The sequence below is a fragment of the Saccostrea cucullata genome, unplaced genomic scaffold (genome assembly GCF_032062105.1).
Source record: "Saccostrea cucullata isolate Sc308-1 unplaced genomic scaffold, CSIRO_AGI_Scuc_v1 ctg53, whole genome shotgun sequence".
Taxonomy (NCBI): Eukaryota; Metazoa; Mollusca; class Bivalvia; order Ostreida; family Ostreidae; genus Saccostrea; species Saccostrea cuccullata.
In genome coordinates this window covers 80398-93939 of record NW_026936258.1, presented here as the reverse complement: position 1 = coordinate 93939, position 13542 = coordinate 80398, and the positions used below count along the sequence as shown (strand labels likewise).

The window sequence follows — 13542 nt, the reverse complement described above, 5'->3', positions numbered from 1 at the left end:
AAGATACAAAGAGGCCAAGTTGATAGCTAACACCTGACTAGTCATTAAAATTCAAATCCTGATCTAGTCATCACATTTTCTCCTGTCTGTTACAAATGCATTAAAATCAAAGATAATCAGTGATAATGACCAAAGGAACCACTGGTAGAACAAAACACATCTAAATACCTTAACTATGTCTCTATAAGCTTTATAGCATACAAATCTATCCCAGTTTAACAAATCAGACCGTTTTTGCCTTGATGTCTCCAAATTCATTTGACAAAATGTCTTCTTCCCTTTTAAGCAGCATGCAAAATAATGTGTCCTAAGATTACAAATCTGATTTAAAGTGACCTGAGCAAAATATCGGTTTGAAGACTACATTTTTCACCAGTCAGTAAAACAATATGATGATCATGACTTTACCAAGATTACATGTAACAGAATTTCATCACATTTACTCAAAATCAGATTTTGTAAAAAGATGAAATTTGCCATTCCTTACAATGATGTTGTTGGAAAGAGGACAAAATATTAAAAAATAACATTTATAGAATACGAAATTAATGACCATTTATTTAGGTTTCTCATACACATGTCAATATAAAAACAGCACTTAATGTGTTCAAATTTTACTTCAAAAATTAGAATGTACTTTTTTTCTTATGATAATTTTTCAGATTCTTTTTTGTGAATTCACAAACTGAGAATTTAAATTAACAAAAAGGATCAAAAGAAACATTAACAAATTTTCTGCCCAGCTATTGGTATATGGAAAAGTAATTCATACGAAATTGCTAAAGTTCACACGAATTAACACAAATTAAATATCTTAGTTACGTGAAATCAAGACATTAACTATCAATATTCTATACCAATACTTTAGAAAACGTTCTAACTATATAATGCAATCTTCATTTTATGCAATGCATACAAACTACAAGCCTCATTATAAGTGGATTAATAGTAATACCAAGTAAACAATGCTGCTAAAAATGCAACATGACATTATGAAAGAACAGCAAAACCTGGACACTTGACTTCAGTGCTTGCTCACATATATAAAATCCAACTGAGTACTGCCCATACTTTGCAGGGAAAAAGTCGTCCATTAATCCAAACAGAGATTACAGTTGTGGTACTTAGAAAGAATTCAAAATTACAGTGTCACCATTTTCCACATATTTTGTATATAAATTACATGTAACATTTAGGTACATTGTATATAGGGATACATATATTTCACACAAAAATATTAAAGAAAATATGAAGGATATATTGAGAAACAGGATTCTGATTTGAAGATAGACTTTAGCTATGGTATCTTCAATGAAAGCAATTGTCTCCAACTGCAACATTCTTAAAATCCACATAAACAACAAAAAATTTCACCCTGTCAGGACTTCACAAATACATGTAGGTAAACATGCTTCAAACAGAAATATATTACAGAAGGATTAAATGAAAAGTTGACAAAAATATCCATTGTACTTAAACCTGATCACACTGAAATTTCCTTCTGTCCCAGAGACAACAGAATCAACATGCTTTTCAGCAAACACCTTTGATCAGCATGATGTTCTATTTTAAAATAAGCAGCCATAGATCACATTCAGATTTCTCATTCAGACAAATACCCACTTTTGGACACATATCATAATGATTAACAAAAGCACAGAAAAGATCACAATATTTCTCCATTAACATCAGACAGTCATCATTTTAGGCATCGGTCAAAGTACAGGGACCCGATGTAGCCTCCCCTCATTGACTTTGTGACGTTCTGCTCAAATAATCGCCGGTTACTTTGAAGGACCTCAGCAGCCTCTTTGTTCAATGGATCCTCGGGATTAGGTTCCTACAAACATGTCAAAGGGAGAGAAATCAAGTACAGGATAGACTCTAAAGACCATCAGATTATAAAACAGCCAATTCTTAAAAAAATTAATTTAAATAGTTTTTCATAAGTTTTGCAAAAATAGGAAGATCCTAAAATTTCATAATTATGTTATTATAAACAAGTACTTAATGCTTTTTTTTTTAAAACAAAGACAGTTTGAGAGAGGGACATTGTGGATATAAGAAATTTGCTTCCAACATTCTAAGATGCAAAACAAGAGAGATGTTTTTCACTATAATTATGCTTTCTTTTCAAACAAATTCATAACATACCGAAACACTGTACCTGTATTTATTTTTTTTATTTTTATTTACTGAAATCAGATCATAACAACTTAACCAGTAACAAACACATTTATAATTAATCTTTTTTTTTTAAATTATGGGTTAAACAAAGATTCCTCACCAAAAATAAATACTGCAACCCATAGACAATAGAATTTATAGTTAAAACAGGCTTCCAGTCTTCTCTGCAAAAGAAAACAAAAAATTTAATGCTTTTCATACATCATTATATCAATATCTTTAAACAACAAGATGTGTTTGTTAAACACTGATGCCCCCATATGGCAGCTAATAGCGAGGGTTGAAGTTTCTCAGGTTCAAGTCAAACTCCAAAGATCAAAGTCAAAATTGTTGGTACATGTGTTCTAAGGAAGGTCTTGTTAAAAGGAATGCACCTGTGAAATATGAAAGCCCTACTCACTGCCTGTTCATAAGTTATGACCAAGGTCAAAATTTTTTAAAAAGTGGGTCAAACTTTAAGGTCAAGGTCAAAAATATTCTATATATGAATTGAAAGGTCTTGTCACAATGAATACACATGTGAAGTGAAACCAACTGGTTGTCCCACCTTACCCCCCCCCCCACCCCAAACACACACACACAAACAAAGGAGGAGCAGAAAATTTTTGAAGTATTATCTTGGCTTTGAATATTTTTTTCTTGCACATTTTGTATTTTCTATTGTAAAATAACTACATGTATTTTTCACTTATATAATTTTATAACTGTTTTACCTTAATATATTAAGACAAACATTTCCTTCTAGATCAATGTTGGGGTGATACACCATTGTTTCACATTTGACTTTAGGAGGGTCATGTGGATATCCTTGCAAAACCTTAAAACTGAACACAAATCGACCACCTCTGTAGAAACCCTGTAAAGAGAATTAAGAATTCATAATTCCAAGATCAGTAAACTTAAACTGTACCCAACCTAGAGGGCTTTGACAGTTTAATTTAAAGTACTTATTTGACTTACCTTGGTATATAGATTTGAATCTTTAAGAAAATATTCTCCTTTGAGAAGCAAACATAATGCAACCACTTTTATTTTTAAAAGTAATTTCCATAAACACCATATGATATATAAAAAAATCTAAAATTGTGGGACTTATCAAAAACTGATTAATTAAGTATCAATATATACAACCCTTCTTCGTCAAATTGTGCCATCCTGTATTAAAGAGTGCACTGCATTTAAGAATTGTTGTGAAATTCATTCTGAACCCTTTAATTTCCCAGCATTATAATACTTTAAATAATATTGTTAATAAAAAGAAAATGATAAGTTGAAAATTTATTTAAAATCCTGATTTCTAACTACCAATCTCCCAAAAGAAGTTGAAGCTGGCTAAATTATATATTTTTTATTGTTTTAATACTCTTTTTCCTGGTAATACACATGTAAAAAAGAAAATATTTTCCCTATCCTGTTAAAATATCAGGTCTACAAGAGACACCAAAATTTTTATGAAGGATTCATTTCTGAATCATTAAACATTGCTTTATGAAATGAAGAGTAAGGGTTACTTTTAAATAAATACATGGATAACAAATTCTCACTTCATCTGGTGAAATAATGAGTTTGAAGTTGAGTAGATCATCAGGGTCTGGAAAGTCGACTTGGCATGTCTTTGGTAAATTTAGTTCATTAATATCTGAAAAAAAAATTAAGCAGAAATGTATGCGTTCTTTTGTCAGTGATTTATTGTATAAAAAGAACTTTATAACAACAAGTTGGTGACTAATCTCAAAAGGGTGCAATGCACTTTTAGTAAAGAACATTAAAATGACAAGAATGCCTTAGGAGTTTGACCTTCATCCATGAGCATTCAATGGGTGGGGTATATACCTGGTATAAGCCAGAAGGAACCAGGGAGGGGGAAGGGGAGATAAAATGCTCAAGAATGATTTTTAAAATAATTCACACCACAAAGAGCTGTTCTGATCATGATTTTGACCTAAAATCTTTGCTCATGGACACTGCACAAACTGGGCCACGCGAAGAAAATAAATCTTAACAATGGTTTCTTAGATTTCTTAGGATTCTATGACCTTGACCTACAAAATATAATGATACAAGGTCAGAACACACTCTAAAGCCTTTGCACTTATGAGTAAAGTATGAGCCAGAGAGGACCAGAAATTTTTTTTTTAACTAGTCTAGATCTTTACTCCATCAAATATATATGTGGAAAACAAACAGTATTCAAGCTCAAAAGTCCATTAAAAATACAAATCAGGAAAAGAGCAAAATCAAACCTCTAAAAAATCAGAGGTTGGATCGGATGTCATGGAGGAGTGAGCATCCCCTGCCAACCGTTCACATCTGCCGTGTGCTCTTTGTCATGATCAGAAAAAAATCTGTCTACAATTCAGTGTGTAAATAATGCCTAACAATTACTACAAAAAATGCCAGTCAGAAATTAACTAAATCGCATTAACTATTTTAGGTTACTCCTCAAGTATGAGCCAGATTTAAGATTAGGCCAAGGGAATAGAAAATGTGCTCTTGGAGGAGAAAATATCCCCTGTCAACCACTCCAAAGTGATATTCAGTATGAGAACAAACCTTACAATTATTACTTCAATTGAAATTCATTCATTGGGCTCAAAATGGGTGTGACCAGTTAACAAGGAATGCTTACTCCTCTAAGGCACCTGATCCCACCTGGAATTTCCAGGGTTTAGTGTTAATGTCCTCTTCATAGTTTTGAATTGTTTATAGACTTTCTAATATCAATCCTCCCTTCTCATTATCTTCATCCTTTCCACCTGTTTAAAGTTGACATTTTATCAATTCTTTTGAAGTTTTCTTTGGACATTATAATGATCGACCTTCAAGGCTTGTTAGCACCATGGGGTCATATTTTGCCTTACTTGGTTCAAACTGGCAGGGAAGACTTAGAGCCTGGCTTGGTGGCTTGGGAAGCAAAGACCATTGAGGGAGGAATGTTGCAGTCAAATGGCTTTGATCGGTGGCCGGATAGCTCTGTTGGTAGAGCACCTGACTGGATATTTAAGGGGTCCAGAGGTTTATATCCCTTTAATCAAAGATTCCCCTGACTCAAACCCCTGCTTTTTATTATTGACATGTGCAGGGGCCAATAGATAGTTTTCAGTAGACCCAAATTAACAAGAGTTATTTCCCGTTGGCCGCCATATTGGGGGTCAACCTGGTATTTTTCCCTCCTTGTCCTACCAAATATAAGAGGGTGTAGCAGAAATATTTGGGGGAAAATCTTATGGAAAAAAATTATGAAATAAAGGAGCCTCTAACAAATATATATTTGAAAGAAAAACAATGCTTCACACCCCACAATTGTTTAAAAAGTTAAAGATGGTTGAATAATGAAGGAATATGAGCATATTTACCTTCAATATGGCGGCCAATGGGAAATAACTCTTGTTAATTTGGGTCTATTGAAAACTATTATACCATCAAATTTTTCCTTCTTTATTATCTCCTCTTGAAAAAAAGGTGTAACCTTCATTTGTCAAAAAAAAAATGAATCCCCCTTTTAATACCCAAGGATGCGCTGTGCTAAGTTTGGTTGAAATTTTGGACAGGTGGTTCTGGAGGAAACACAACATTTTGGCAAAATTAAATGACATCAGAAACAAAGACTGAAATGAACTCAAATTAATATGTCTACAAGAATGAATAGTTCAAACAAAAATCCAGAAATTTACACGATTAAAAGTAAATTTATTATTGGGTATACAAAAAATGCGCAGTGGTGATGTAATTTGTGCACTGATCACGGATGGAGTAGGGTACCACTTCTTGGTCTTTATTCATGTGTATGTTACACAGTAAAGTACCTTTCTGTATACGGAGCTGTGCTGCTGATGCCTTTTTCTGTGATCCTCTGTCCGAAGAATCGATTCCATCCTTTTTCTGTTGTTTCAAAGAAAATAATTTAATCATTGTTTTATTTTGTTGGAAAATGTTCTTATAACCGGAAACAGACAAATTACACAGAATGTTGAGCCCGAGGACTTAAAAGCTCGGTAAAACAAATCAGACACATCCATCTATTCATTTTAATTATAAACAATCACGATTACTTAAAATGATTTTGTTTTATTTAGATATAAAATAAAATTATTCATAGGAACCGTTATTGTATAAGATATTGCTGTATTTTCTTTTTTAAATTGAAGCTTTTCTTCATTATTAAAAAATCAAAGTACAGAAAGTACTGAAAAGCGTTTAACATGCTTTCATCTAAGATGTACAAAAAATGTAAAGGAAATAATGATATTAAAGTATGCTTATCTTTGTCCAATGTCATTAGAGAAGAAGCAGACATTCTGAATTTTGTAATACTCTACTAAATAGTAAAACCAATAACATTCCAGATTGATTAAAAAGTACAGCAAAACTCGGTTATGAACGAAGTCACTGGGACCCATGAAATCACTTCGCCAAGTCCGTTAATCGTTATAATCGCGGCGCGTCGATTTACCCAAATGGACCCAAATGGAACCCAAATGGACCCAAATGGAAACACAAATGGACCCAAATGGAAATCAATTGGAATATTAAATATGTATTATCGTATTTTAATACTTATTCAAAATGATGAAAATAAATGAACTTACAGTTACAAATGAATTTTTTTATTATTAATCTCTAATATTGTATTTTGAAACATGAAGTTTTCACAGTATCCTATATACCGGCAAAATTATTTGGGGGTATTTCCGTTATATAGAAACTATCAAATACTTCATTTTTGTATTCAATTATGTTCAATAGTTATAACAAATAGAATTAAATCGCATTTTTAAAAATACAATTAAAGAAATTAATGATATTAAAATATTCTCTTTTTGTTTTAATTTCATTATTTTCTATGTTTTAAATAAGTAAAAACTTGAGAATACGATATACTATATATATTTTATATTCCATTTGATTTCCAAACTGCATTTGGGTAAATCGACGCACCCTTATAATCGTATAAGAAATTAATTAATTTCATATAACTGGGAATCCAATATGATTTCGTTATATACGTAAATTCGCAATATCCGTGTTCGTACTAAACGAGTTGGGCTGTACGTGTTACAAAAACTGCATGTACAACTTACAGATACTTCAAATGTATTCAGTGTTTACATAAAAGCTTCCTTTTTTTCAAAAAAAAAATTACTTAAGTTAATAAAAGGTATGTCTAAGCTTAATACTTCGGGGGAAACATGGGAAATGATTCGTCAAAGAAAATGTAACTCGAACGAGGGATTTGCCCATGCTTTGCAGTCGGTACTGATAATCATCAGCCCCTTTAGTCAGCAATGAACCTGTCCGTCCAATGCCCAGTAGCATAATTCGGTAAAATATTTATTGTTCATAAGGGGTGCTGTATATATATAATAAATACAAATCGTTCAACTTCCAAAACTAAACTAACAATTGCTATAAATCGTGATCGCAACTTTTAGCAACGAGTTTATAATAGGGAAAAATTCCTGGTTCTTTAAGGTTAGTGTTCTGAGTATTGTTAATGCTTTGGTAAATAATGTTACTACTACAATGTATAAGGACTCGGATTAATCATGATAATAACACAATCTAATTAAAATTAGATGTTAGATCCGATCTTGCTATACTTACACTATTTTGAATTTTAAATCTACCTTTTGTTCAGAAAGTTTACGCTTAGCAATCCAAAATTCAGTAACATATTTTGTGTTTTAATTATTTCAAACTTACTACAAACTTTTAGTTTGGAAGATTGACCTACTTTTCAAAAAACCTTCTCCTTAGCTATTACTTTTTAACGGTAAGGGCTAGGGCTTTTATACTTCATATAAGTAATCCTTGTGACAAGACCTTTACTCGGATACCATCAACAAGGACCCTTTGACCTTGGAGTTTGACCTACTTTTCAAAAACTTAAACCTTGACCATAACTTTTGAATGGTTAAAGCTAGGGCTTTCATACTTCAAATATGTATTACTTGTGACAAGACCTTTCTTTAGAAACCAACATTTTTTACCCATTGACCTTTAACTAGATGTTTGATCCACTTAAAAAAAAACCTTTGTCACAACTTTTGTGCAGGTGGTACTAGGGCTTTCATATTTCACAATTGTATTTCTCGTGAAAGGGCATTAATTTGAGTACCAACATATTTGATTTGCATTTGAGAAGGTTTAACCGTCGCTATGTTGCCATACGGAGACATCAGTGTTACATATCTGTATGTTACATATAATGTAAAAATATCTTGTAATACCCACGCTTGAAAAGAGGGAGAGTATATAGCAATCGGAATGTCCGTCCGTCCGTCTGTTACGCTTAAAGGTACCCATTTCTTATCCAATGATTAAAATCTAATTTAAACAAGAGATGTTTGTTAAACACTTTATGCCCCCTCTCCCACAAATTGGAATTTTTCTTAAGTCAAAAAGGGCATAACTCTGTCAATTATGGTGCGATTGTACCCAAAACATAACTGGACCTAGAAGTACATCTGACTAATCTGTATACTAAATTCCATTTCAATATGTGCAACCTCTCCGATGAAAATGAAGTGACGTAAACTGCAAATAAATAGAGTTTTTCTAGGTCCAAGAGGCATAACTCTGTCAAAAATAGTGCAATCATACCCAAAACAGAACTTGACCTAGATGTTCATCTGACTAATCTGTATACTAAATTCCATTTCAATATGTGCAACCTCTCCAAAGAAATTGAACGGAAACTGCAAATAAATTGAATTTTTCTAAGTCAAAGGGGCATAACTCTGCCAATTATATGGTGCGATCATACCCAAAACAAAACTTGACTTAGATATTCATCTGACTAATCTGTATACTAAATTCCATTTCGATGTGTGCAACCTCTCTAAAGAAAATGAACGGAAACTGCAAATAGTTGGAATTTTTCTAAGTCCAAGGGGCATTTCTCTGTTAATTATGGCGCGATCGTACCCAAAACAGAACTTGACCTAGATATTCATCTGATATACTTGTATACCAAATTTCATTTCAGTATGTGCAACTGTTGAGAAGAAAAAGAACGGAAACTAAATGGACCGACAGACCGACCGACAGCAGCAAAGCAATATGCCCTCCCTTCTTCGAAGGGGGGCATAACATTATTTATTATGTATAAACATAACAGGATTTGAAAACACTAACAGGCACTGCCTATATGTGTATTAGTGCTCTACATAATACAAAGGTCAAGGCCATGCATATACAAGTAAATGTTAGCTAGATAACATTGAAAAATATAAATATATACATGTGCATCTTCAAAAGAAATATATATAAAAAGGCAAATTTTATAAATTATAACTGAGATGATGATATATTAATTTAAGCTTGTATTCTAACATAATTATATGACTGACAATTATGATAATAAGTGTATAAATTTGAAAATTAGTAAGAAAATAGAAAATTCAAAAGAAGAAACATTATCATGTAAATCCCTTTGTAGATGCAATAAATTCTAAAAGAAGTTTATTTTTAATTAATTTACAAGTTTAAATACTAGTATTGCAATATTTTGGTTGTAAGTGAGATTATTGTCTCCTTTTAAAATAAATTGTAGGGGTCAAAGCATCATTTGCAAAGCATTAAAGAAATTTAATGAGACTTTCACAGAATCTTTGTTATACCGGTATACTAGTACATGTAGTGCCATTGTGCAAAATTTTACTTTTTGCTCGGATACATTAATTTTAAGTTCCTTATGTTATTAACTGAGAATCTGTTGCCGAGGATAACACGCTGTACTGAAAGTCCAAACTAACCTGGAATTACTTTTACAAATTCTATATTACATAACGCCGTTGTGCAACTCCTATTTTATTTTTTGATCTGACACATAGTTCATCTTCCAGAGCAAAACATTGACTTTGATGTCCGGTATATGTATAACCGTATGGGAGGCGGGGGTATCATTTAGTGAGCACAATGCTCACAGTACCTCTAGTTTAATCAAAACTATCCCTGATATTCACAATTCCAGAATTTTATGAAGTAGCAATTACTTGGGAACTTTTTACATCAGAATGTTGTATTATAACCAGTTTTTTACATAACGTTTATAAATTATAATACAGCTGTACTAGGACTTTCTTATTTCATAATATTCCTTATAAAGAGACTTCCTTTGGGTACCAACTTATTTGACCACGACCTTTTGGAGTTTGACATTTGAGAAAATTCAACCTTCGTCATATTACAAGGAATATAAGCTACCATAAGGGTGCGTAGACCTATGTTTCACCATTTCCTTTTTTAATCAACACGGCATTAAATGCCAACATTGGGAACAGTTCACGTGTACATTTGTAGTCTCATAAAATATATTCTTCCATCACACACATGCCTCCGTCTTCGGCGTAATATCGTTGTCTGTTGAAGTACACTCCTCAAAATAACTATAGTTTCAAGACGCACAGACGACCCTAGCCTTGTACATGTTGTAAATGAACAAAACAACAAAGAATGCCACACATTTTTAATGAATTTCTGTAACGTGATAAACATGCGCAAAATGTCAACAAAACAGGTAATTCTTACCAAAAATCGTCAATTTTTTTTATTACAATCCACAAAAACATGAAATTATGCTATGCCTACATTTCACGAAGAAAGTCATGATTTAATGGCCTTGGTACTCTTCGGAACAGGAGCCTCAATACACAAAACTCCGTCTGAGGAGAGAGAGGAGGACATTTTCCCGGGGTCCACGCTTTCAGGAAGAACATAAGACCTCGTAAACTCCCTGTACACTTTTTTATCGGGTCCTGATTCCACATGTTTTGCATGTACTGTCAACTTGTTTTTATCCATCGTTTTGACGGTGATCTCCTCTGGTTTGAAGTCTCTGCAGTCGAATTTCAGGTGCAGTTTCTTGTTTCCAGCTTTGTCTTCCACGATAGGATTCTCAAGTTCCAACAGATTTTTCCCAAAATGCTGTAGGTCAAAAGGGTCGTGGTCAAACTCCCATGGGTCCAACTTGAATAATTCCTTCTGAAACTCATCAAAAACCTTATTAACCTCACTTGGGATGAGCGCTGTTTGATTAAAGGTCACGGGTATCAGAGACATCAAGTTATCCCTAGGCACCAGCGACATGATTTAGAAATTCTGCAACAACGGAAATAGATACCCTAAATTTTAAAAAAATTATTCCTCCTTTATACCCGCATGCGTAAATACTAGAAAACACCGGAAGATCTGGAAAGACAGTGAGAAATCTAGAATCAACGCGAAAATTCGAGATGTAAAAGGCATAGTCTAAAACATGGATGTGCCGAATAAGCTAATTATTTCCACAGATAGAATGGTCGCTACAGTAAACTATAGTCTGTTCGTCTGTCTGCTCCTCCATCTGTTTTGAGACTGTCACACTTTCCTGCACCAGTCTTTTTTTCTAAATCAATCTGATTTTTTTTGTTCTGTGAATGTATTTTGATGAGTTTAAAATAGAATTCAAGATTAATTCGATCTGCTTCAATGATTTTAATGAAATTGTGGCATCTTTGATTTTAAGGGATTCCGGCACATTTTTCACATTTTTTAACGCTTCCAGATAACTATATATACACATTGTATTGATCTGATTTTGGTGAGCGAGTTTCCCTTGAATTATAGATAAAGTTTTCATTTTGTTTGCGGTCGCAATTATGGGTTTTCATTACTGATTATGATCACCAGTTTTCATTACTAATATTTCATTGATCACCAAAAACAAACAAACAAAAGACTTACAGAGCGAGATTAATTTCCTACGCTCTAAGACTATTAAAAAATATTTACCCATAAATAATTAGTAAAAGAAAGCAATCAAATTAGGAAAAAATTATACTGACAATACAAATTTTCGCAAAATATATCAGTTCTTTTACTTGATGTTTCTCACAAAAAAAGGAGATTGTCCTTGCCTTGAACACTTCCATTTTATTTTATTCGCTTCAGTTTACTTCGTTTTTGAAAAAAAATTATTTTACTTTGCAAACAAAAACTTTCCTGTGAACAGGACATTAACAAACAAAAGACTTTGATTCAGAGCGAGATTAATTTCCTAAAATAAATAATCTCTAAAGAAAATAAATAATCTGACCTTGACTTATATATTTAAATATTGTGAAAATACCTTTTTATTTCCGTGTAATAAATAATTAATATTTTAGAAAAATAATATTTAAAATCAATCAAATTAGGAAAAAATGTATACAGTAGATGTGACAACACAAATTTTTCTTGTCAAAATATATTAATACAAAGTATACAGTTCTTTTACTATGATGTTTTAATATTGCCATACTTTAGTACAATAAATATTTTTGTGCAAAAAAAAAAAAACCCAAGAGATTGTCCTTGCCTTGTAATATGACTTATTAATTATGTCCATTTTATAATTTATTCGCTTCAGTTTATGACCAACATTTTTAATGTCATACTTTGAACATAATAACCAATACCACTATAATTGTCCTGGTTTTATTTTACTTTGCATTGATTTACTCCGAATTAAACTTTCCGGTGAACAGGACATTAAAATAATCCGCCTATGGTATATAAATGATTAGTCTTTTAGAATCAATCGATCAAGGTGCGCGTAAATAATCCCAAAATAAATAATCACAGGCATGAAAATAAATAATCTATCTCAAAAAAAATTTGCGACGTGGTCGTCCCCTAAGGATTTTTACTCTGCGACTTGAGGGCAGACCTCAGATATCGGTAATTTTGTAGAGACAGGGTGATGTGATCTCGTTTTTAACTCAAATTACAAGAACTTTATCTTATACTTTGCCGAGAATGTAGAAACTATCTTGTATATTAACTGCATTAACCAGTAATCTGATATAGGTATTTGCGCAGAATATTTATGTACCTATTATACGCATAAACATAAGACCAATGAACCGAACATAAAATAAAAAACAATAATCCCCCGCTCTCCAACAGAATTATCCGTTTACTCAAAATAGCACTTATAAAAGAAACATTAAAATCAGAAATTAATATAGCAGTTTATTATATTAATGTTAATGCTTCTATTCAACATCAGTTCACTTTTACAAAAAAAATTCCTGACTATGTAAAATTTATAGATTTTCAACAAGTTAATTTTAATGTATATGAAAGTAATAACAAAAATAATAATGAGTACCTAATTTACACATTTCCTTACCCAATATTGTATTATGCAAATAAATCCAAACACACATGCATATGCGTATCAAGTTACAAATATATATATCATTAAAACAATGTTTAAATCAGGAACCATCGCTGTTTTGCATCATATTACAATGCATTACAAACTACATCTGCATAATATGGAAAACTCGAGCAACTTAATTACTCACGTCAAGCAAGCTTTTTTATACT

General features: G+C 32.2%; 2 protein-coding genes across 2 annotated transcripts; both read right to left on the bottom strand.

The window, feature by feature from the left end:
• Window positions 1–174: 174 nt before the first annotated feature.
• On the bottom strand, window positions 175–6153 carry LOC134245118 (NEDD8-conjugating enzyme Ubc12). The gene is made up of 5 exons (XM_062727376.1): window positions 5994–6153; window positions 3732–3826; window positions 2901–3043; window positions 2288–2351; window positions 175–1840 (listed from the first exon to the last, which is right to left on the bottom strand). Exons 1-5 carry the CDS (start codon window positions 6097–6099, stop codon window positions 1700–1702), a joined length of 549 nt encoding a protein of 182 aa, XP_062583360.1. The 5' UTR covers window positions 6100–6153; the 3' UTR covers window positions 175–1699.
• A 4487-nt stretch (window positions 6154–10640) lies between these two features.
• LOC134245117 (alpha-crystallin A chain-like) lies at window positions 10641–11418 on the bottom strand. Its single transcript, XM_062727375.1, has one exon. The coding sequence runs from the start codon at window positions 11275–11277 to the stop codon at window positions 10795–10797; it is 483 nt and encodes a 160-aa protein (XP_062583359.1). The 5' UTR covers window positions 11278–11418; the 3' UTR covers window positions 10641–10794.
• Window positions 11419–13542: the final 2124 nt, after the last annotated feature.

Bases quoted from the DNA above. Each gene is read 5' to 3' on its own strand.
- LOC134245117 (XM_062727375.1), bottom strand. From the start codon at position 11,277: ATGTCGCTGGTGCCTAGGGATAACTTGATGTCTCTGATACCCGTGACC.
- LOC134245118 (XM_062727376.1), bottom strand. From the start codon at position 6,099: ATGATTAAATTATTTTCTTTGAAACAACAGAAAAAGGATGGAATCGAT. The intron at 2,352-2,900 runs GTAAAACAGTTA...TTTCTTTTGCAG, and splicing joins GTTTGTCTTAATATATTAAG to AGAAGACTGGAAGCCTGTTT. The intron at 1,841-2,287 runs GTGAGGAATCTT...ACATGTTTGTAG, and splicing joins GGTTGCAGTATTTATTTTTG to GAACCTAATCCCGAGGATCC.